Genomic DNA, 22,919 nt, shown 5'->3' with positions numbered 1-22,919 from the left:
ACACATCAATCATCATATCCAATAATTCACATCTTGACAAAATTGCAAAAAGGAATGATTTTAAGTTAGAAGTCCTGATTAGCTACCTTTTGTTTAATTATATTCGGATGTCGATTCAGAATTTAAAATATATGAGTTTCTGTATCGATTTTTTAAGTTAAACTATTATGTTCATGTTCAGTAAGGACAATTCTCTCATTGTGTAAGGAGGAAACTTAGTGTTAATTATTGAAAGAATATCCAAGAACTTTTAAGTTGTTTGTCTTCTTTTTGTTGCTGTTAAGTGCTAAAATTCAAGAAAAAAGAATTTCCAATGGTCATAAATCAAACCCACAAGTAGTTCTTTTTCAATTAATAAAGTGAAGTTTGTCGATATATATGAAGGGTTTTCAATTGAAGTCCTTTCTAGATCTTGCCGACCTTTCACTAATTTGGTTATAGAAGGTATAGAATAGTTAGACTCTGAATATCTAACGTCGAATGAGAAATAATGAAAAAATAAAATATGCAACTAGTATAGAGATTTAGAAGAGGGGATGGTGATCGGGAGTCATATAGATTTAGTAACTTATAATGATTCGATTTGAGATTATCGTACAAATCAAGAATATCATGAAAATTGTTAAGTTATTTTGTTGATTAATACATGAAATTTTAATCGAGATTAAATAGATTTACTAATAACAAATGTACATGTCTGTCAAATTTACATACATCAATACTTGAAGTGATATAAGTTTGATATAAATGTAATATATAAGACATTTAGGTGAGTGAATAATTTTATGACCCCCTATTTAAGGTATAACGAAAAAAAGAACATATTGTTTTAACTTCTTTCTTTTTTCTATCTTTTTTTTACAAATTTAACTATTTTAGAATCAACTTTAGATTATGAAACCAAAATTGAAAAAAAAAAATCAATTATTCATATATTTTTGTTTGAAGTTTTACATAAGGCTCAACATGAATTTTTTTCAAAATATATCAATTCTGACTACAAACTCAAATAATTTTTTAAAAAACTTATAAATATTATGATTGAAACTAATCAATATATATCTCATTACATTTTTATGAGATGCATATGTCATGTCGATCAACTGTATTTATGCAAATTAAATTTATGTCATGTCCACGTAATTGATAATTTCAAACATTTCATTCATTATGAGATTGACCATAGTTGAAAGAGGTCCCATTTAAATAGTAGCCAAAAGAACCCTTCTATCATACAAATTCATGTGAGGTTCTTGAAATTGAAAGGTAAAAATTATAAAAATTTATAGCCACAAATATACAAAGATTTCAAGTAGAAAATTGTAAAATTGCATGCCACGTGTACATCTAAAAAGTCTAGAAGATGACAATATTAGTCACTTTCAATCACAAGAATAATTTAATTTGTGTTATCAATTAGTGCATTGAAAGTGTCTATTGTTGTAATAAAGTTGAAAAAGGGGTTATTTTCCTAAGGGCTTTACGTACATTTTTCTGTCTTTTTATATATGGATTTTAGGAAATGAGATTTAAGCTATATTTTTATTTGGTTGTCCCTTTATATATCATTGATCATTTGGTATTTATTTTTTTTCATTTTCGGTGGGTATTTCACAAATTAAATTAATAAATCATTAGATTTATTGTATATTTTTTTAGTCAGTATACATAGATTCTACATATATTACATATCTATTGCTTATCCTTTATACATATATATACATTAATTAAATTATTTCCTTTCATAGATGATAGAATTCATTTGCAAACGAATGGATTATATCTCAAATAATTTTGTTAAACTTAAAAAAGTGCAATTAGAATGTTTACATAGGAATAACTCTTACTTAGTTTAATTATATGATTTGCAGTAATCAAGTTAGAATTTTTTTAAAATTAAAATATATTTTAGATGTATGAGACACATTTTTTATTTTTACAAATTATTATCTCTAGTTTATACACCTATTATAACCATCAAGATTTAAATCTTGTGTGCTTACAATATTCATTGCTTCTAATTATGTAATATGTGATATACTTCTTAAATGATCCAACAAATCCAATTGATCAAAAATTTACTCTTTGAATTAGATTAATTATCAAATATATTTATTATATATACAAATTTATAACGTAAATTCTTATTATTATAAAATACATTGCATGTGGATTCTTAATTAACAATTGACTATTTTATTATTATAATCAATATTATTATTCCCACACTGACATCTATGATTGTAGACACTTCAAGAATCAAGCCATCCTAATTATTAAGGAAAAGAATCTTTACAATTACTAAAGAATATTCAGATAAAATTTATCGTAAACATAATCGAATTGATTGAATTTAATATTTTTTGAAGATTTCAAAGTTGAAAGCATAATTTTTTTGATCGAGCTTATCATATAACGCTTGTCTACGATTAACCCCTTATATAAATAGCACGCTATTATACTAAAGCAAAATTTATCTTTTACACGTTTAAAAAAAAGAAGAATGATCAATTATCTGTTCATAAAAAATAATATTCGAATCCATTAAAGGATTATCAATTGTCTCAGTAGTTGATAAAAAAATCATAATCCAGATTTGACCAAATTAACTTTCTTTAAGTCAAAATATTAATCGACTTTAGTAGGGCTTAGCTCATATTTACTTGTAAAATCAAATCATCGAAGCTAATTTTTTTTCTTTTTGTATTTTTATATCATCAAATTATATTCGAGTATAATAATTGATATCTTCATTTATCGAGTTTGATATAGTACTTTAAAAAAAGCAATCTATGATATCAACTAAATTAATTTAATAATGTAAAAATATGTAACACTATCGATTTATATAACTTAAATTTAATTAGTTATACAATGTTGTCGCAGTCAGTACAGTAATGACTAAGCTTTCGAATTAATTGTGAATGTTTTTAATTGGGAAAAGTTTAGTATTTTTTTACTTGCTTATGGTTAAACTAAAATTAAATGTCATCCAATTTTCTTGTACGTGGATGCAACGTGGAATATGATAAACAACAATTACATTAAATACAAACTATAATAATGTACATTCGTAGAATTAATTACAACTACGTACCTTAATAATCTAGAAAATGTAAAGCCAAAAAAAAAAAACAAACTAATACTCATAGAAAAAGAAAATAACTCAACATGTATATTAACGAAGATGAATATTTTGATTAATTACTTTACATCTCGTTGCATAAAATATCTCGCGTTAACAGTGTAGAATATGAAAAATTTGTAATATTTCAGAAAGTGTGATGTAGACAGTCTATTCTAATACAAGTAATAATGACGGTTTCCACACAACTCGACATTTTGATTAATTATTTAACGAGAACTAATTGTTGACGAGCTTCAATTCTTATTTCTTCCTTCATTTTTGTTATGAATTCTTCAAATTTTTTATTCAATTCCTCATTACTCAACTTATTCAATGGCTCATCATCATTTTCTTCTTCACTTAAAAAATCATTTTCTTCATAATTATCTACCTCTATGATCTCGTAGGTTCTAGAACATTCTTCCCCTTCTAACGTTGCCTCATCTTGCTTACTATATTGCACAATTGTCATAATTGAGTTTTCAACGTCTATTGGTACATCACGAGACTTACTGAGTTGTATGATCATTTTATCTTCGCGTTGTTGTGCATGTACTTCTTCTTTTGATGCTTCTAGACACGAGGCTCGAGTACCAATGCATAGTGATAATTCGGATTCTTGAAATTCGTTCAAGAATCCATCTTCGTCTTTCTTCTCCTCCTCGCTATAAGTATTAGCGAGGAGGACCAAGAATATACCATTGCATATTAGAAATACATAATTTTTGTCCATAGCATGGTTTAGAAGTTGGAAAGGAAATGTAGAAAATGAAAAGTTCATTGAATAATAGATAAAAAAGGATGAGAAGTAAGATGAGTAGTAGGAAAATAGGAATGAAAATAATGAAATTGAAGCAAATAGTTGAGTGAATTTCTCCATAAATTTGGCCAAACTTTGTAATAACTTTTGGTACTTCATTAATTTTTTTGTTTTTTGTATAATCTTTTTGTCCTTTCCTTTTTTGAAATATGGAGGAGAAGGGTTTGTAATTTGTATCTAGGAAGTTTGATAGAGGTTGGTGCCTTTTTATAGGCATTTTTTAAGAGACCTAATAATGCACTAGGTGTTGGACAAAATATTGAGGTAATAATATCCCATATATGGTTATAGTTTTTTTTTTTTAATCAAAATTACAAAATTAATTAACTTCAAAATAACTTTAACGTGTATCAAATATATTCTCTTTACTTCAGACAAAATAAGAATAAGTTTGTGTATACCCTATCTTTTTTAGGACTTGTTTATGTTGTTGAGCATGATATTGTACTTATGACGTGTGTAGAGAGAAATAAAAGAACATGAATCTTATTTTATGACACGATTATCACCGATCTTATTTTATGTATTATCCACGTGGTACCACTAAATTACATTTCTGAAAATTCAAAATTATGAATCTATATCTGCATCGCATCGATATTCCGGATTTACATGGTAACTTTAAGGGGGGATGGGGTATAGTGTGTTTGTGAATTTGTGATGAAGTAGGATTGCCATGTGGAAGTGGGGGAATAGGTATATATGGATTTATACTCATCCATTCACTCAAATCTTGATGTGTTCATTAGCTTATGTAATTTGAAATGAAAATTATTGAAATCTTTAGGTGTCCCACTTGACCAAAATGTGTGTGTGTTGATGAATCAATAGAAATATTTGCTTTGTTTTATGGCTGATATTTGAGTTTCTTTGACCTATGCTATTAATTATTAGTATTAATTTTTTGCCTCTATGATTGAAATTGAACTTTTGTACGTGTCAAACTCAATCAAATGCACAAGGCAATTTAACTAGAGAGAAATTAAACATCTATTTGGAATAAGTTCAAAGGTTTACTCTTAAATATATATTGCTTAGTAATTTTGGTCTTTTAATGTTATCAAATTGCAAACTTTAGTGAACTTCCAAAATTAGATGGCAAATCCGATTATTACAATCTCGTTGGTTAGGAGATATAAGGCTATTTTATCAAGTATTTTTTAGGAAACAGTATAATTAAATATATTCCCACACTATTGCAAAATTGTATGTATATACCTTCCGTCATACTTTTGAGACGTTGGTGCCCCTGCCATTCAAGAACTAGAGCATATATGTCCTCTACTCTAACGGAAGATTAAATAGGGAGACGTGACACAATCTTATCCGTCCATCCGGTACTTAACAAATGTCGGATCGGTGGTTAATATTATGACAGGTGTATGACCGTTAGTATAAAGGGTATATATGCTCTAATTTTTTTACGGCAGATGCATCAATGTCCAAAAGTATGATGGAAGTATCTATATACCATTTACGATAGTTCAAGGGTGTATTTGTTCTTTTTCCGTATTTTTTATGGGAAAAATATCAAAAGTTTAAGATCGAAATATATGAAACTTGTCCTATTATGTTAATTAGGAGGATGATTGTTAATCATATGTTATTCATTAAGATAGACATTAATTAGATTACGCCGTTGTTGTGTCACTAAATTTTAACAATGACGTTGGATTAATATATTGGGTGATAGATTTTCTCACGTTTCTTTAGAGAATTTTTTTTGAACTTTGGTTAATTTTTCTTGTTATATTTTGCTTTTCGAGAGTTAATTAATTATTTTTAAAGTTATATTTTCCAAAAATATTAGTATAAAATACACTTCCTCTCATGTTAATTATATGAAAGAAATACAACTTAAAATATTAATCAAAATTTATATAATTTGACTTTTAAAAATTAAAAATATAAATAAAAAATGAACGGACCGAGTAATTAGTAGGTATATTAGTGGCATTCGTAACTTGGGATAATTGGGTTTCTGAATAAAATTGTCAACTTTCTTAGCATTTAAATTAGGGAAACTTACATAAATATATACAAATAAAAAAATATTTATCATTTATAGTAATAATATTTTTTTTTTCACTTGATCACTTTTAATTCATTTATAATACAAGTTTAATACATATTACAAAGAAGAATTTATTATTCATATATAATACAAATTTTAATAATGGATAATACATTTATCACACATTTTAATACGCTTATAATACAATGTGTCAAATTTTTACCAAACAAACATAATATATTTCAAAAAACAATTATAATTCATATATATTGCATACATAATTCACTTTTAATTCATATTACAGATTTGACATAGTATTGTTATAAATGGTAATAAATAAAAAGTATTGCTAAAATCAGTAATTATTTATTAAAATGTACTAATTTATGTAATTTTTCCTTTAAAATTACATAATTTTGTGTAATAGTGATACAACAAGTACATAATCAAAGAGTTTTAAGTTAATCTTTAAGAAATATGAGAAAAAACTATTACCCCAATTAATTTTTTTTTACTTCACATTAATTAATTTGACTAAATATTTTAATACACATGAATTTTTTTTTATGTATTATTATATGTATAAAGATAATTTCACAAATAACGTACTATTATAAAGACAAATGTTGATCTTATAGGTAAATGTTGTTACAAAGAGGTAAAAGATACAACAAAAGAATTAAATTCGAAAAAACTTAACTATAATAGTGAAATTTTATTGTATAAAAATGTTATAGTTAGGTTATTAAATGTATATTACCGCGTATAAATTATAATGAATACTATAATTATGTATAAAGGTTTAGAAATAATAAACAACAAATTAGAGAGGCTATTTGTGTAAGGATGGCAATGAACTGTGGCCCTATTAATTTCAAGGGCAACTTTCACATATAGCAAACAAAAAATTCATATTTGTATGCTATAGCAAACTTTGCATAATTGCGCTCCATAGCAAACATAAAACTGTATAATTCGCTATACATATACAAGTGTATAATTCGCTGGCCTAAATTGTATAATTCGCTGGCCTATTTCGCTGCAATTGTATAATTCGCTATCCTATTTCACTGCAATTGTATAATGCACAATTGTATAATTCACTGCCTATTTCGCTGCAATATTAAGTGTATAGCAAGAAGATATATGTTTTTCTCTCGCTTTATACAAAAACAGAAACACAATATATACACTTCTGTTGTATAAAGCTAGAGAAAATTGTATTTCACTGCAATTGTATAATTCGCAATTGTATAATTCGTTGACCTTTTTCTCTGTAATATTTGAAGTAAAATGTTTGTAAATTGTATAATTAAGTGTATAACACGAAGATATATATTTTTGCATGTGTATATACAATTTTCTCTCGCTTTATACAAAACAGAAACAAAATTATACACTTCTGTGTATAAAGCGAGAGAGGTGAGCGAGAATGGATAGTGGCGAGCGAGATTTCTGGGAGAGAGACGCTGGCAAATTTTAACTAACGTTTGCAATGGAGCACAATTAAATCAAACCCTAGCTATTCCATTTATTTTAGGTTATTAGTTTGCTATTATATACAATTTTCCCTAATTTCAATTGACCCAAAAATATGTAATTGCTTCATTTGTTGGCCCAATTTAATTCCATGAATATTCAGCCCAAATCAATCGATCAATTGGCCCACCTAACAATAATAGCGATATTTTCGATCAATTTTATTAAATTTCACAAAATCATATATTTTTTTTAAGAACAATCGGACTTTCGATCTAGCACCATAAACATCATGTTCTTATCGGAACATTTTCTTTCATTTTTAACAAGTATTTTAAAGAGAAACACTGTATAAGATAGTTACGGGACGATTATAATAACAATGAATACTCCATTTCAATTTGAAACAAGTTAAATTTCACTATCTATATAATATATAAGAAAAAACAGATCATACATAACCAATAAGGACAAATTTAAACTTGTCTAGCTATAACAACAACTGGTCCATCTCAATCTCAAACACGTTAGAATCATATATTTAAACAAGTAGGACAAATTTAAACTCGAACTAGTCATAACGACATCTATAACAACAATAATAACAATAACAACTCCGTCTCAATCTCAAAACCAAAACATAAATGACCAAATTAGGACAAAAATCAAAGTTGATTTGGCCACAAAAATGCACCTATAGCAAATCTCCTCTTCTCATCAACACTCCCTTGAAAATTAAGTCCATATTCTCTTAGAAGAGCATCGATCTTCCATTCATCCATCTTCTCGTAATCATGTTTTGTGTATCTCGGATAATGAAGAGGCATTTGAAAAAACTCGGAATTCTTTTCATTCGAAATAGATATGATACTCTTATTCGTTTGATTTTTGTTGAATTCGATTGATGATTGTGATTTCGAGTTTCCAAGAGTAATTGTGTTTGCAATGGTAATAATCCAACTTAAAGCCATTGTTGGAAAATACATTTATTAGTATTATTTGGTGAAGATGAAAATGAGAAAGTTTAATTTACTTGAAAAATGTTGAAAGAAAATGGACATTTATATATAGGTAGAAATTCAAGGGATTTTTGGAATTTTTAGAAAGAGACAAAGATAGTTGCTTGGTCAACAAGTCATTCTTTAATAACCATAGGGTAGAAGTAAGACTGTATAGCGTAAAATTTACGCATTAATAAGTAAACACGTTTTTTACTAATAAAGATATATTTTCTCCGTTTAAAAAAGAATGACTTTATTTCTTTTTTAGTCTGATTCAAAAGAAATGACCCCCTTTTCTTTTTTGACAACACTTTAACTTTAACTTTTTAAGTGACATGTTTAAGATCACAAGATTAAAGGGTATTTTGGTACGTTTGACATAACTTTAAATTAGAACTACAAGATTAAAAAGTCTTCTTTCTTTTCTTAAACTCCGTTTCAAGTCAAACTAGACCAATCTTTTTAAAACGGAGAAAGTATTAGTACAAAATGTCAACAAATAAATAGACTCATAGATTGTGCTACCAATTTTCTAATATATGCATCAATTTATTTTTTTTTTGAAAACTCATTCCTTTGATATATTTTTATTTTTAAGCGATTTTTCATGATTCAAATTTAAAACATCTAATTAAGAGTGAAGAAAATCACGTGCCACATTTCTTAACCGTTGGCTATAATAATGAATTTAAGAAAGATAAAACACCAAAAATTACACTCCTTCGGTCTCATTTTGTATTGCATCGTCTAACTTGATACTATGTTTAAGTAAAAAAAAAAAAAAACTAAAATTTGCAATCTAAAATAATTATTAGATATTTATGGGCTAATAGGTAAAAAAAATAATATCAAAAATTAAATTATTTTTAATTATAATTAAAATAATATTTTTAAAAAAATATATATATTTAAAAATAATACGTCACATAAAATAAATTAAAAAAATACTAAGTGGTAAGTGACTTATTTGCGTGTCGTGTTTGAAAATCAAACACACAAATGCACAGGCAGAGTAGCTAGCAGTCGCTTTTTGTATTTTCAAATTAGGAAAATTAACGGCTTATTATGTATGCTTCAATCAACATAAGTTGAAATCGAAAATATTTTTAAAATAATTTATTAATTTTTTATATAATAAAAATATGAAATTATTTTTTACGATCAAAAATAATATTTTTTATTTCACACGCTTCCAAAAAATATCTAACAAGTCATGAGCTGGCTTGCGTTATTAAAGGAAAAAAGTAGTGTGAAGTTGCACGTTAAGCGTGAGTATAGTAAATGAACAGTAATAATAAAAACATGACAAGTTTTATTCTAGAAGTTTTCAAATTATTTTTTTTTGAATTTTGAATCATAATATAAAATTTCAAATATATAGTGATAAAGTGTTCTAGAAAGTATTAGAAATTAAATTATTTTTTCCATTTCCCAATTAGAGACTTCTGGATACTCTTATCGGAGTCTTCAATTTTTTCATTTAATGTTGAAGCCAACCATATCTAGCTAGAAAAATGTACCCCCTCTTTTTCCCTTTTTTTTTTAATTTGTTATGTTTATTTTTAAAGTTACTGAAATTTTGATATTGAAAATGTCGATCAAGAAGTGGGATTCCGCTAATCTCACTTTGTTCGAGTGGCTCGGTCCAAGTTGTACTCTTTTCATATTGATATGACTGAAAAAAAATGCATTTCAAAATGTTTGTTAAAACTCACATAATTTGACTTTTAAAAAATAAAACGCAACAAATAAAATGAAAGAGAACGTTAAAAAGTTATGTTTTTTCTTTTAAAAAGAAATACACTATTGCAATATTTGAAATGTATGTATTCAAAAATTAACTTGAATTTGTGTCGACAAATAAACTTATTATTAAATTAATTTTTTTTCTTAAATATTATGCATACTTTTTTTAATATTAAGAGTAAAGTTAGAAATAAAAAGTTTTACTTTTAGAAAGGCAAGACGTTGAGATGTATATCCCAATCATGTATCACTTTTATATTGTATATGTATCAAGGTATTCCCTGTGTATACATATGTGTGAGATACGCGTTAGATACATGTGTTGCCTTTGAAACTTTTAAACTTGATTTCATATATTAATTTTGACTCTAAATCACCTATGGAGTATGGACATATCAAATCTAACAATTGTTTTAAGATATATAGGATTGTTGAAAAACTAATAATAATGGTTGAATCTCCAATATATCAATATTATATGGTGAGATCATACTAAATATAATTCATAACAATATGTTCATAATCTAAATTTCAAATTCATATATTTTTAGCACAAGGCTGGAACATATGATATTCACAACTTAAAAGAAGAGCAAATGAAATAGTAACCTTCACATGGATGGAAAATTGGATATAAATTATTGTTTTGCTTTATGTTACATTTTGATTCATACATTTAGGCCCAACTTAAATATATACATTTATATATGGGCTCATCATATAATGCAGAACTGACGAAAGAGAAAAAGAAGAGCAGATTTCAAATTTAAATTTTACGAATTTAATATTTAGCTAGATTTTTACAATTTAATTTGTTACAAGTCTTAAATAAAGCGTTCAATATCAAAAGTATTTTGAATTTTTATTTGTGTTATTTTCACATATAATCTTATATTATGGATTAAAAATATTGAAGGCAGTCAAAATTATTGATTGTATGATATATGTACATGGGTGTAGAGGGCTACATTGTTTTTTTACTTAACAAAAAAAAAGAAGAGGGCTACATTGTTTTTTATTTAAAAAAAAAAAAAAAAAAAAGAGGGCTACATTGTTTTTTCGATCTAATACTTTAGATTACAGTTCATATTTCAAATTAGGAAAAAAGACAAAAATATTATTGCAAATGATATGCAAATATCATCCGTGATACTTTTGCGATATTAGTGTAGTTATTGTCTAAAAACTAGAGCATATATAACCTATATACTAATAAACATGCACGTGTCATAATCTTATTCACTAATCCAACATGTATTAAAAATTGGATCGATGGATAAGATTGTGTCATGTGTTCCTATTTAGTCTTCCGTTAGAATGAAGGACATATATGCTCTAGTTTTTTAACAGCAAAAACATAAATATTCTAAAAATATGACGGAAGATATTTACATACCATTTACGACAGTTGATATTTTTACTTTTTCCCTTTCAAATTTTAATGAGTGATCAACTATATATGTGTGCATATCAAATTTAACCAATCATAGGATGTCCTAAATTTTTCTTTCTTCAATAGCTCTTAACAATGTAGTAGTTTATAATTCACGAAACTTAGTAGATGTTTGAATTGGCTTAGAAGTTGGTTAAACCTATTTTTTAAGTTATTTTTTGATTTCTGAAAGTGTTTGACAAATAAAAAAAGTAACTTAAAATAAGTTGAGAAGTGTTTGGCAAAATTAAAAATAACTTAAAATAAGTTTAAAATGACTTAAAATAAGTTAAAATCAAAAGTATGGCTCTCCTACTTTTTATTTTTTGATTTAAACGTCATTTCAATTTGGCTTTTTATTTTTAAATTAAAAACTACTTTTAAACCAAATCAAACTGGCCCTTAAAACTCATCAGTATTAGTTGAGAGATTTCATAACCATTTAGAGCCTGTTTGGCTCAGCTTAAAAGCTGGTCAAACTGACTTAAAAGCTGATTTTTGACTTATTTAGCTGTTTGGCAATACTCAAAATAGCTTATTTTAAGTTTAAAAAAAACTTATTTTAAGCCAAAAGTTAAAAGCTGGGGTAGGGGTGCTTTTTTTTTTTAGCTTATAAGCTGTTTTAAGTTGACCACATTTTTATCTTTTTGCCCTTAATATTTTTATACAATCTCCAAATTACAACATATTCCTAACATCTCTTTCTTCCATTTTTCCCTTTTCACGTTTGGCATAGCAACTTCAGCAATTTTATCCAAACACATAACTGCTTATTTTAAAAATAAGTTTCAGCACTTTCAAAAGTACTTTTTTAAAGCTGCTTTTATTAAGCTCATCCAAACGGGCCCTTAGTCATACCTAATATTATTCAAGCAAAATAATATATGATTGGATTCGGACCATAACAATAGATGATTTTTAAAAATAAAATCTTAAAAAAATGGGAAAAAAGGCAATATCGTGAATAAAATATCCTCCATTATACTGTTCAAAAATTAGAACATATATATCCTTTATTCTAACGGAAGACTCAATAGAGATACGTGACAAAAACTTATCTGTTAATCTGATACTTAATAAATATCGGGTCGATAAATGAAATTATAACACGTATATGTCTATTAAATATAAATGATTTATATGCTCTAATTTTATAACAGCAAAAACATCAATGTCTCAAAAATATATCAAAAAATATCAACATATCATTTACGATAATTTAAAATATATTTATAATTTTTTTCTTAAAAATTAGTATGAAAAAATATCACATAAATTAAAACGAAAAAATATCAATAAAAATCATATGCCACATCTAAGACCAACATCTTCCTCCGTCGAATTCTTCTTCCTAAATCCCTCTGCATAAAATGTACGCCTTAGCTCGATCGCGATTCCGAATTTTGAGAACTAATCGGCGTTTTTTATCCACCGTTCTTCTCCAAGACCAACATCCTCCTCCGCCTCCTCTCCCTGAACCTTCTTCCGCCGCCGCCGCCGGAGCTGAGAACAAGTCATGGAATTTTCTCAAGTACAGCCTTGTTGCTGCCCTCGCCGGCGGTGCGGCTACTGCTGGTTATGCTACCTACGGTACACTCAATTTTACCGTCTTAATTTTGGATTGTATTTACATTGAGGATTAATTTGGATGTGAAATTTTGAGCTCATTGTGCATCTATTGAGCTAAGCCTGAATCATCCAGATGAAAAATTAATTAACACTAACAAAGTACTCCGTCAATTTCAGCTGTGTGATCTAATAAGTTGTCTTGAGTGTGTCATTTATGCAATGCTTTTAAGCCATTTGTAGAGTGATAATCTTAATTTGGATGGCCCAAGGGGATTGGTGACTTTTGTTGAACTTGCATTACATATCTTGTGTGTGTTAATATGTTGATAAGACAAAACCCATAAGTTGAAGGTGCACACACATTAGCACTTTGACACATACACTAAAGCGCCAATTAAGCAACGCGAAGTGCACAACTGTACTTTGCCGACAAGGGAAACTCGCAGAGGCTTATCATTAATTATAGTTATTTTCTTATTATATATTTTATTTTATTTTCTGACGACAAGGGAAATCCACAGACGCTACCCTTGGGGTGCACACATGGTAAAAAACACACTCTTATGCAATAGCTCGCAAACCACACAGAAGAGGTAACCCGCAGTAGGCAAGCCTAGTGCGAACTGCGATGAGCTCGACACAAAAGGCAAACCCCTTGCTTTCGTTGGCAGGGGTTTCGAACTTGAGACCTCCAACATGGAAGTCCCAAGCTCAAATCACTGGGCCACCCCGAAGGGTAAAAATAAAATGTTCTTAATGAGACTTGAACCCAAATGGGTGTGCCAAATCAATAGTAAACAACTATTGCTGAACAAAGGGAGTAATATTTCGCTTGATTCTTTAGAGTTGTGGGTCTTTAAAAAACAGTCTCTCTACCCCACGAAGATAGATGTAAGGTCTATGTGCATCCTACCTTCCTCAGATCCCTCGTGCTAATGGGTAAACACACTTTTTTTTAATTGGTAATGGGTGCGGACACATAAGTGAAGTCTTAAGAACCTCTAAGTCTGTCCCAAGGGTACTATTGCAAGAAATTCATTATTATGGGCTTGTTTTGCAATTTAACCTCCTGTAATTGCTATTAGGTAGACTTTTGCTTTCATAGTAGCTTATTACGTTGTTAGTTAGGATGTCCTATCGCAGGCTCGGATCGTGTTGATCATAATCAATTTTATATGATGATATGGAATAGACTTTGTGAAAAACTGCAAAGAGGTCAAGGGACTGATAGGTTGTCCTTTGTCATCAATCTTCTGTTGGTATTATGTGCATATTGTTTCATGTACACTGACATGTCCTTGATCTACGGCATATTCATTGACCGAAGTTGAGGAGAGGACCAAGGCTTTGCGTACATCTGCAAACTATACTGTTGGTGATAGTGCATCTGGTTTGGATGTAAGTCTGGATCTACTCTAAAGTGTTACATTCTATGTGTTTGTGTTATCCTAAGCCATTAAACTGATGACCAAGTAGTTGTTTATTTGCATCATAAGAGTAATGCACTATTAAAATCTAAAGGAAAGATCGAAAAAAATTGTATGCATATAGGCGGCATTTAGCTTGAGTTAGTGGTGGATAGATTTATGCTAACCATAGCTTCAACGATCTTCTTTAAATAAATTATATAATGTCTTTCTTTTAGGTTGTTTCGAAACATTAAAGAATGTTTCTTTCTTTTTTGTTACTTTTTAAATTTAACTTCCACTTGACATGTTTAAGATCATAAGATTAAAAAATGTTTTGGAATATAATATACATATCACCTCTCAAAAAAACCATAGAAAAAATAAAACTTTATCATTAAAAAGAATAACTACTTTTAGGCCTCCAATTTATTTTGGCTTTAGGCCACTAATTAGCTTGAGCGGCCATTGCTATTCATATAGTGATTTCGGTCCTACCAATAGGGATCTATAAGTAATATTATTTGTAATCCATTTACTAGATGCTTTCATTTGATTTTCTTTGATATGGTTAAATGACCTACTTAAATCAATTGTTAGAGTATTGATTTCATATGATAGGGTTCATCGGTTCAAATACAATGATAGATAAAACAAGTTTATTTTGATTCAGAAGTTCTATTTGGTTCAACTTTTTTAAAAAGAATTTCTTGATATTTAGTTACCTATTCTTTTTGCAGAAATTTCAAGCTTTTTTATACTCCTCTGCAATTACAGCTCAATTCTGATTTTTTGTTCTCTACATCCAAGAACATGAATTATGTTTGCTACATCCAAAAACATGAATTATGCTTGCTACTCATTGTCAGTTGTGTGCAATATATAGATGTAATACTAATACACATTGGTGTATTCAATTTTATTTTCTGCTTGTTGCATGATATCCTTGGCAACTAGGTAGGGAGGTTTCCATAAATTGTGTTCCCTTTAGTCATGAATTTTGCCGTTGTTGGCACATCAAAGCTTTATGCTAAACTTTTGCAATGCCTCATGTTGGGGCGTATAACATGTGGTTTACTATATGTGTCATTGACATCATGGATTTAAGTATGTCACACATTCCAGAAATACTGATTAAAAATAGAAAAGAAATGTGTTCAATGCTTGATTTTTGTTGGGTCGTAGAGTTAATGGCAGATGGTACAAGGAAGGATGAAAATACTCATTCTAAGATGTGACGATATACTTCATTAATTATGTTGATAATGTTTTTTTTGAGTATGATTTGCGATAATGGTATAATTATATTTTCTTAATAATTTTAAGGACACTTTTTTGTAAATGATTTCTTATAACGGTATAACTATATTTTCTTAATTATGCTGATACTAATTTTTTGTAATGCATTCTATAGTAGTTTTCTTGGGTTAATCTTATACTCTCTCTATTTTTATGTTGATATGTTGATTCTCCCCTTCCGAACTCTAGTGCCTGCCAATTTAGTTGAACTCTACCTAGATCTGAGGCGCTTGACTGAAGAACAAGTTCGAGTAAGTAATTATGCATATTTTATTTTTAAACCATGTTGCTTTTAAGCCTTGTTCTTGTTGCATGTCATCTCTTCCCAATTACAAATAAGATCTTTTTGATTGCTTTAGGATTATAGTGAACCATCATCAGACAAAATCCTGCCAGATTTGCATCCATTGGAGCAACATGTTTTTACCATTGTCCTCGATTTGAGTGAGACATTGGTCTACTCTGACTGGAAGGTAAATTCCTAGTCATAAACAAGATGGATTTTTCATTTATTGAACCATCACTAATATGAATTCCTGGCCTTTAAAAGCGTGAAAGAGGCTGGAGAACATTTAAAAGACCCGGGGTTGAGGATTTTCTGGAACACTTAGCTCAATCTTTTGAGATAATTGTATACTCTGACCAACAGAGCATGGTATTTTTTACTTCCTTCGTAATGTAATCTGTATCTTGTACCACTTGTGCAGTTAAAATTTTGCCAGTGATATTTGCAGTATGTCGATCCTATTGTCGATAGATTGGATTCAAAGCAGTGTATCCGGTATAGGCTATCAAGCGGAGCAACTAAATATGTGGGTGGCAAACATTACAGAGTAGGTGATTTTGCTCGTTCTCTAAATTTTCCGTTCATTATGCTTCTACTTCAACACAAAAATCTTTCAACTCTTTTTAATTTCTTTTATGTCTTGCTTCATTTCCCACTCCTTGTGATAATTAGGATTTCCATTTATCTTTCTTTGATGGGACTTTTTTTCATTTGTTTTATGAATAATTCACCTTACCCTATGTTCTAACTCCTAAGAGACGGAATGATTAAGATTTTCGTGTTATTTGTGTCTGTTGTTACAGGATCTTTCCATGTTGAATAGGGATCTATCAAGGATTATATATATTAGTGGTAATGCATTAGAAAGTAGCCTTCAACCAGAGAACTGTGTAGAAATAAAACCATGGAAAGGAGATGTGGAAGATACCACACTTTAGATCTTATTCCATTTCTTGAATGTAAGTATACCAATAACAAATGACGTACAAAATTTGGTGCGCACCATGTCACTCACTCCATTTATGCATGCAGATGTTGGAAAACATAGGCCAGCTGATATTCGAGTTGTATTAGCTTCATACCAAGGATGTGATATTGCAAAGGAGTTTATTAAACGATCGAAGGAGCACCACAGGTAAAGTTTAAAGTTTATTCTTGATTCTTAATTAGATATTGTTGTGCTTATTCAATTGTATTTGAAATCCTTCAAGACGTGGAACTTAAATGCTTCTTATTAAAGTTTCTTCGAACTTATTATCTGTTGATGCAGGCGTATGCAAGAGCAGAAGCAGACTGGTCGCTTATGGCTTCGCTAGTGTTGATTTTTGGAGGTTTCGAGTTTAAAAAGAATAAAAGCAATTATCATTGTAATAAATTATATGTAACTAAAGGATTCAATTCAATTGTCCTCTAACAACATGATTGTATTCTTTCTTTCACCAGCAATAAATTCACATCATTTGCTCCTTGCATGAAAATGACATCAAAATTTTGCCAAACGGCAACTTCAGTTAACTTAATGTTTTTGCTCTATCTTAATATTACATGATTTTATGATATTTTCTTATAATTTATATGATAAAAAAATATTATTATTAATTTTTGTGTTCATAAATTTCTATATTCATCAATTTGGATCACCAAAACTACCGTTTTTATGTTTTCTCCTATTAGATGAGGGGCAGAGGTTAGGTTTGGGGTGGGTTAGACTGGTGGTTAAGTTGTTACTTTGTCATTATTTCAAATTCAAATTATAAATAGTTTAATAGCAGAAAGTAATAAATGGATCATCAACTACTAGTTGTTCAATTATTAATTCTGTAAATTTATCAAATCTTATTTTGGGATGACATATACCTTTAGATTTATCATGATCGATCACGGATATATTTCCAATCTTGTGATTCGTGACTCTTGATCCTTCTGAAGACGGGATCAATATTACTACCAAACAAGCTCATGTATCAAGACATTATCATTGTCATCATATCATATCTATCTTCAATCTTCACATGTCATCTTATAAGACATTTAACTATCAAATCCGAATTTTAACCCATAATACAATGTGATTGGCTAAGCTTTGTGAAAATGAGAAAAATTGAAAGTCTTGGTCATCGCCCTAATTGACTGACTGGCACTAATGATTTGTGGCCTCATCTTTTATTCTCAAGGTTAAGGTTCACACTTGAGTCTTCACGCAGCAGCAAAGCCTTTATTTGGTATCAAGTACCAACAATCATATTTTTCTTTAAATTTGTTTGAAACTTTTTCTTTTATAATCAAAATGAGCTTTAAAAGTTAAAACGGAAAAGATAAGAGTTATTACATTTTCGTTTCAAAATAATTATTATTTTTTAATCTAAAAAAAGGAAGTTATTCTAAAATAGTTGTTATATATATGACTCAGTTGGTTCGGAGGGCAAATGACCCAGAATCAATCTCTCTCAATCCTATATAATTCGAGCCTAGTCTAATATGATTTATATCTCATTTGTGATTTGTATTCTATTACACGTTTACCAATGTATGCTATTACACAACGAAGGATTTATGCCATATGCACCCAAAAAAATCTTTTTAATAAAGAACTATTTATTATCTTTTTTTAGTAAACCTAAAATGAGTCAAAAGTGATACTTATTTTGAGTCGACTGAAATAATTATACACCTTTGGTAAGTAAATTGTCATAAAAAATTACAACCAATAATATTTATGGTAAGTAGTAGTACAATACATTCCATTTTTTCTCTCATAATTCACCATTGTAGTACGTTGTTTTCTCTCTCTCATGTCTTAATCTCTTTGTCCTTCAGTACTACATCAACTTCTCCAAATATATTTCTATAAAAATCTCCAAATTTTTTTTCATTCCAATGATTTTCTCTAAACCCAAATGGCACGTTTACACTTCTTTCTTGTTCTTTTTCTTCTTCTCATTATCTCCGCCGCCGCACACGGCGGAGATCATGACGGAGATGCTGACTCAGATTCCGACTTATCTGAACAATCTGACAAACCCCATTTGAGATCTCGGCCGTTGGTTTTAGTGAAGATATGGTGTTTGATAATAGTCTTCTTTGGGACTTTTATTGGTGGGGTTTCACCTTATTTCATGAAATGGAATGAGGGGTTTTTGGTTCTTGGAACACAATTTGCTGGTGGGGTTTTCTTGGGAACTGCGCTTATGCATTTTTTAAGTGATGCTAATGAGACATTTGGGGAATTGACAAGTAAAGAATACCCTTTTGCTTATATGTTGGCATGTGCCGGTTATTTGATGACTATGTTAGCTGATTCTGTTATCTGTTTTGTTTATGCTAAGCAGAACAACAACAACAATAATGATGTGCAGCTCCAAGGTTTGTGCTTACTATGTGTTGTTTTAAAATTTTGATTGATAAAGATAAAAATCTGAACTTTATACTTTCTGTGCAGCTTTGCTATATCTGAATTGTAGTTTTGGTAAGAGGAATTAGTTCTGATTTAGTTTTGATATGTAATTCAGCTCGAATGAAGTTAGAGGAAGGCAAAAATGAGAACTTTGAATTATTAGAGAAGAGTAGTAGGCATAATATTACGATAGTCTTGTCCGCTAGCAAATCAATGTTGGTAGTAGCTAGCGAAGTTTGTCAAACATATTGGCGTGGACAAAGTACTCGAATTTAATCATAGTTGTGTTTGGAGTGGTTTTATAGTTCCATTTGCTGTTTGATAGGATATGTTGTTTGTTTGATGCTGAAACATTGAAGAAAGAAGAAAATATTATGTGCTAAACTTTCTTGCTTTTCTAGTTTATTGGAGCTTTTCTTAAAATCTGATACTTTTGTTTCTGAAGCATCTTGCACCTAATTTTGAGTTTGACTGTAGAACTTTTACTAGCTTCCAAGTTATGTCTAATCTGAGTAGTAGGAGAGTTCCATGGTCGATGACGTTTAAGGCAATGCAAAGTTGAGTTCTGTTTTAGCTTGAGATCAACTGGAAATTTTGTTGATTTCTGTTTAGCTTCCCATATCAAGGGAGTTTACTAGAAAAGTGGTTATCTTTTCGAACCATTGTGCTGATTATCCATTTTGCGATAGGATTTTAAATTATATCCATTGATAATGTGACATAACGTACTTTTTGATTTACAAACTTCACTTATTAAGGGTAGTAACCTGTAATTACCTTTTAATTGCCTTGATCGTCTAAATTCCTTTGACGCTGTTGTATAGTAGTTAACTTCCTTGGAATGTAACACTCTTTGCTGATTCTTCAAATCCCTTGTTGTGTTCTAATAGATACTGAAAATGGAAAAAGCAATGGAGCAGTCGCACAAGGGCAGTCACAGGTTAGAGAAGATGTTTTTTTTAAAAAATCTTTTTCCCTCTAATAATCGTCTTGTGTGCTCGGATTCCTTTTATTCTTTAAATCTAGTTGGTAGAGAAAAATCCATTCTTGTTTGAGTGGCTTAATTAGATTTGTCTCGATTACTTTCACAGGTCTCTGATGGCAGAGAAAATGACTATTCAAAAGCACCTCTTGCAACAGCTTCTTCACTTGGTGATAGCATCTTATTGATCGTTGCACTATGTTTCCATTCCGTCTTTGAGGGAATAGCCATTGGTGTTGCAGATTCACAAGCCGATGCTTGGAGAGCTCTTTGGACTGTAAGTTTACACAAGATATTTGCTGCTATTGCAATGGGAATAGCTCTCCTTAGGATGATCCCAAATTGCCCTTTACTATCATGCGCGGCCTATGCTTTTGCCTTTGCCATCTCTAGCCCAATTGGTGTTGCCATCGGAATCATAATCGATGCCACAACTCAAGGGGTTGTTGCAGACTGGATCTTTGCAATATCAATGGGATTGGCTTGTGGTGTTTTTATATTTGTATCCGTTAATCATTTGCTTTCCAAGGGATACAAGCCTCAAAAAATGGTCAAGATTGACAAGCCTCATTTCAAGTTTTTGGCTGTTTTGTTAGGTGTTGGGATAATTGCTGTGGTGATGATATGGGACACTTGAGTTTGTGCTTTGATGATTATTTTGGCAGAAGTAGCATAATAGTTTACCATTTTATATTGAGAATACTTTTGTTTAAAAATATTTATATACGAGAGTGAAAAATGGTGATTCTTATTTAAATGGAATTATTTTTGAGAATATCAAAGTTTTTTGTGCGTCATTGCTAAAATTTAGTTTCCAAATAGTAAAGATCATCTTTTACATATTGCAAGCAAGAGCACTGCATGATAAGGTTGTGTACGATAGATTCATATGATTAGATTATTTTAAAATTTTGCATACAACGAAAGCTTTACTCCATTGAACTGTGCGCTTTCGATAATAAAATATGGAGTCGAAAGGTAAATGTAGATTTCTTTGACATCTTTATAATAAAAAAAACGGACAAGGGTCTAAAATACCCTTAAAATATTGAAAATGGTACAAAATTACCCTTCATCCACCTATTGGCTCCAAAATGCCCTTTTCATCCACCTATTGGCTCCAAAATACCCTTGTCATCCATCTTTGGGTTCAAATTGACCACTTTTTTTAATTGTTTTAAAATTAAACTCTTTAAATATTTTTTAAAATACTTGGCGTTCAACTATTGATTATAATTATAATTTATTAATATAATTTATAAACCAATCCACTACTCACTCATTACTAATTAAACCTCACCCAATTAATAATCCAATTATAATATCAAAATCGTCATAAACACTACTAAAACACGATGAAATTATAGATTCCTGAAAATGACATTCAAAATTATTCGAGTCCGAATCGAAGCCCCAATTAAATTTAGGTTGAGCCGCTTATTTAGGAGGACATTTTCTTTCAAAATTGAATTAGAAATTTATGATTAAAAGTAAAGAAGTAATACATCCTGAATTAATTCATGCACTTTTTTTAAACCCTTTAATATATTATTTTGAAAAAAAGTTACCTATGAAGTAACATCACATAATTGAGACGTAAAAATAATTAAAATGAACATAGTCAGATTTTTAAGTTTATCAGTGATTTTTATTTAGCCACTTGAATGTATGATAATTTACTTCTATAATTTTTGAAAACACTCAATTGGCAGTAGCTTGCATTAATAATGTGACGGATTCATTAATTTAGAGGGATTTGATTAGTATTGGGGTGGGTAGTGGATTGATTTATAAATTATACTAATAAGTTAAATTATAACAAAAAGTTGAGCGTCACGTATTTTAAAAAATATTTAAATAGTTTAAATATAAAATCGTTAAATAAATGGTCAACTTTGAACCAAAAGGTGGATGACAAGGGTATTTTGGACCCAATAGGTGGGTGGGAAGGGTATTTTGGAGCCAATAGGTGGATGGAGGGTAATTTTGTACCATTTCCAATACTTTGAGGGTATTTTAGGCCCTTTTCCGTAAAAAAAAATAAATCAATTGTTCTCTTTCTTTTCTCACTTTTAGACAAATTAAAACTTTCTTAGACAACATTTGCATGAGTTCAATTAATGTGTTAGCATAATGAATGAACCATCTACTTTACTCATCTATAAAAGTAAATGACTTGGTAAGTGTTTGGAAAGTATTTGGTTGAAGTTGCAAATTGCATTCAAATATTTCACCAATATTTGCCTTGATACTACTAAAATATAGTTGGTCACATGTATTTTTAAATATCACAAGAATATTATATTTAGTATGATGATATAATAAATAGAATTTGAGAAGTATTTATGAATATTGACTTTTCGA

General features: G+C 29.4%; 4 protein-coding genes across 4 annotated transcripts; 2 read left to right on the top strand and 2 right to left on the bottom strand.

Annotated features, from left to right (window-relative positions):
• Nucleotides 1–3,178: 3,178 nt before the first annotated feature.
• Nucleotides 3,179–4,104, bottom strand: LOC107025641. Its single transcript, XM_015226404.2, has one exon. It carries the CDS (start codon nt 4,044–4,046, stop codon nt 3,351–3,353), a length of 696 nt encoding a protein of 231 aa, XP_015081890.1. The 5' UTR covers nt 4,047–4,104; the 3' UTR covers nt 3,179–3,350.
• Nucleotides 4,105–7,840: 3,736 nt separating this feature from the next.
• On the bottom strand, nt 7,841–8,480 carry LOC107025426. The gene has a single exon (XM_015226212.2). It carries the CDS (start codon nt 8,424–8,426, stop codon nt 8,106–8,108), a length of 321 nt encoding a protein of 106 aa, XP_015081698.1. The 5' UTR covers nt 8,427–8,480; the 3' UTR covers nt 7,841–8,105.
• Nucleotides 8,481–12,939: 4,459 nt separating this feature from the next.
• LOC107024364 (mitochondrial import inner membrane translocase subunit TIM50) lies at nt 12,940–17,660 on the top strand. The gene is given in 9 exon segments (XM_015225327.2): nt 12,940–13,209; nt 16,083–16,144; nt 16,253–16,366; nt 16,444–16,548; nt 16,628–16,726; nt 16,983–17,109; nt 17,112–17,138; nt 17,212–17,314; nt 17,450–17,660. Coding segments are annotated over 9 exon segments (903 nt in total). The 5' UTR covers nt 12,940–12,989; the 3' UTR covers nt 17,496–17,660.
• Nucleotides 17,661–18,958: 1,298 nt separating this feature from the next.
• Nucleotides 18,959–21,332, top strand: LOC107024055 (zinc transporter 11). The gene is made up of 3 exons (XM_015224935.2): nt 18,959–19,542; nt 20,464–20,513; nt 20,665–21,332. Exons 1-3 carry the CDS (start codon nt 19,077–19,079, stop codon nt 21,190–21,192), a joined length of 1,044 nt encoding a protein of 347 aa, XP_015080421.1. The 5' UTR covers nt 18,959–19,076; the 3' UTR covers nt 21,193–21,332.
• Nucleotides 21,333–22,919: the final 1,587 nt, after the last annotated feature.

The sequence above is a fragment of the Solanum pennellii genome, chromosome 7, assembly GCF_001406875.1.
Source record: "Solanum pennellii chromosome 7, SPENNV200".
NCBI lineage: Eukaryota > Viridiplantae > Streptophyta > Magnoliopsida > Solanales > Solanaceae > Solanum > Solanum pennellii.
Note: the sequence above shows the minus strand (reverse complement) of the source record. Positions and strands in the feature narration are given on the sequence as shown.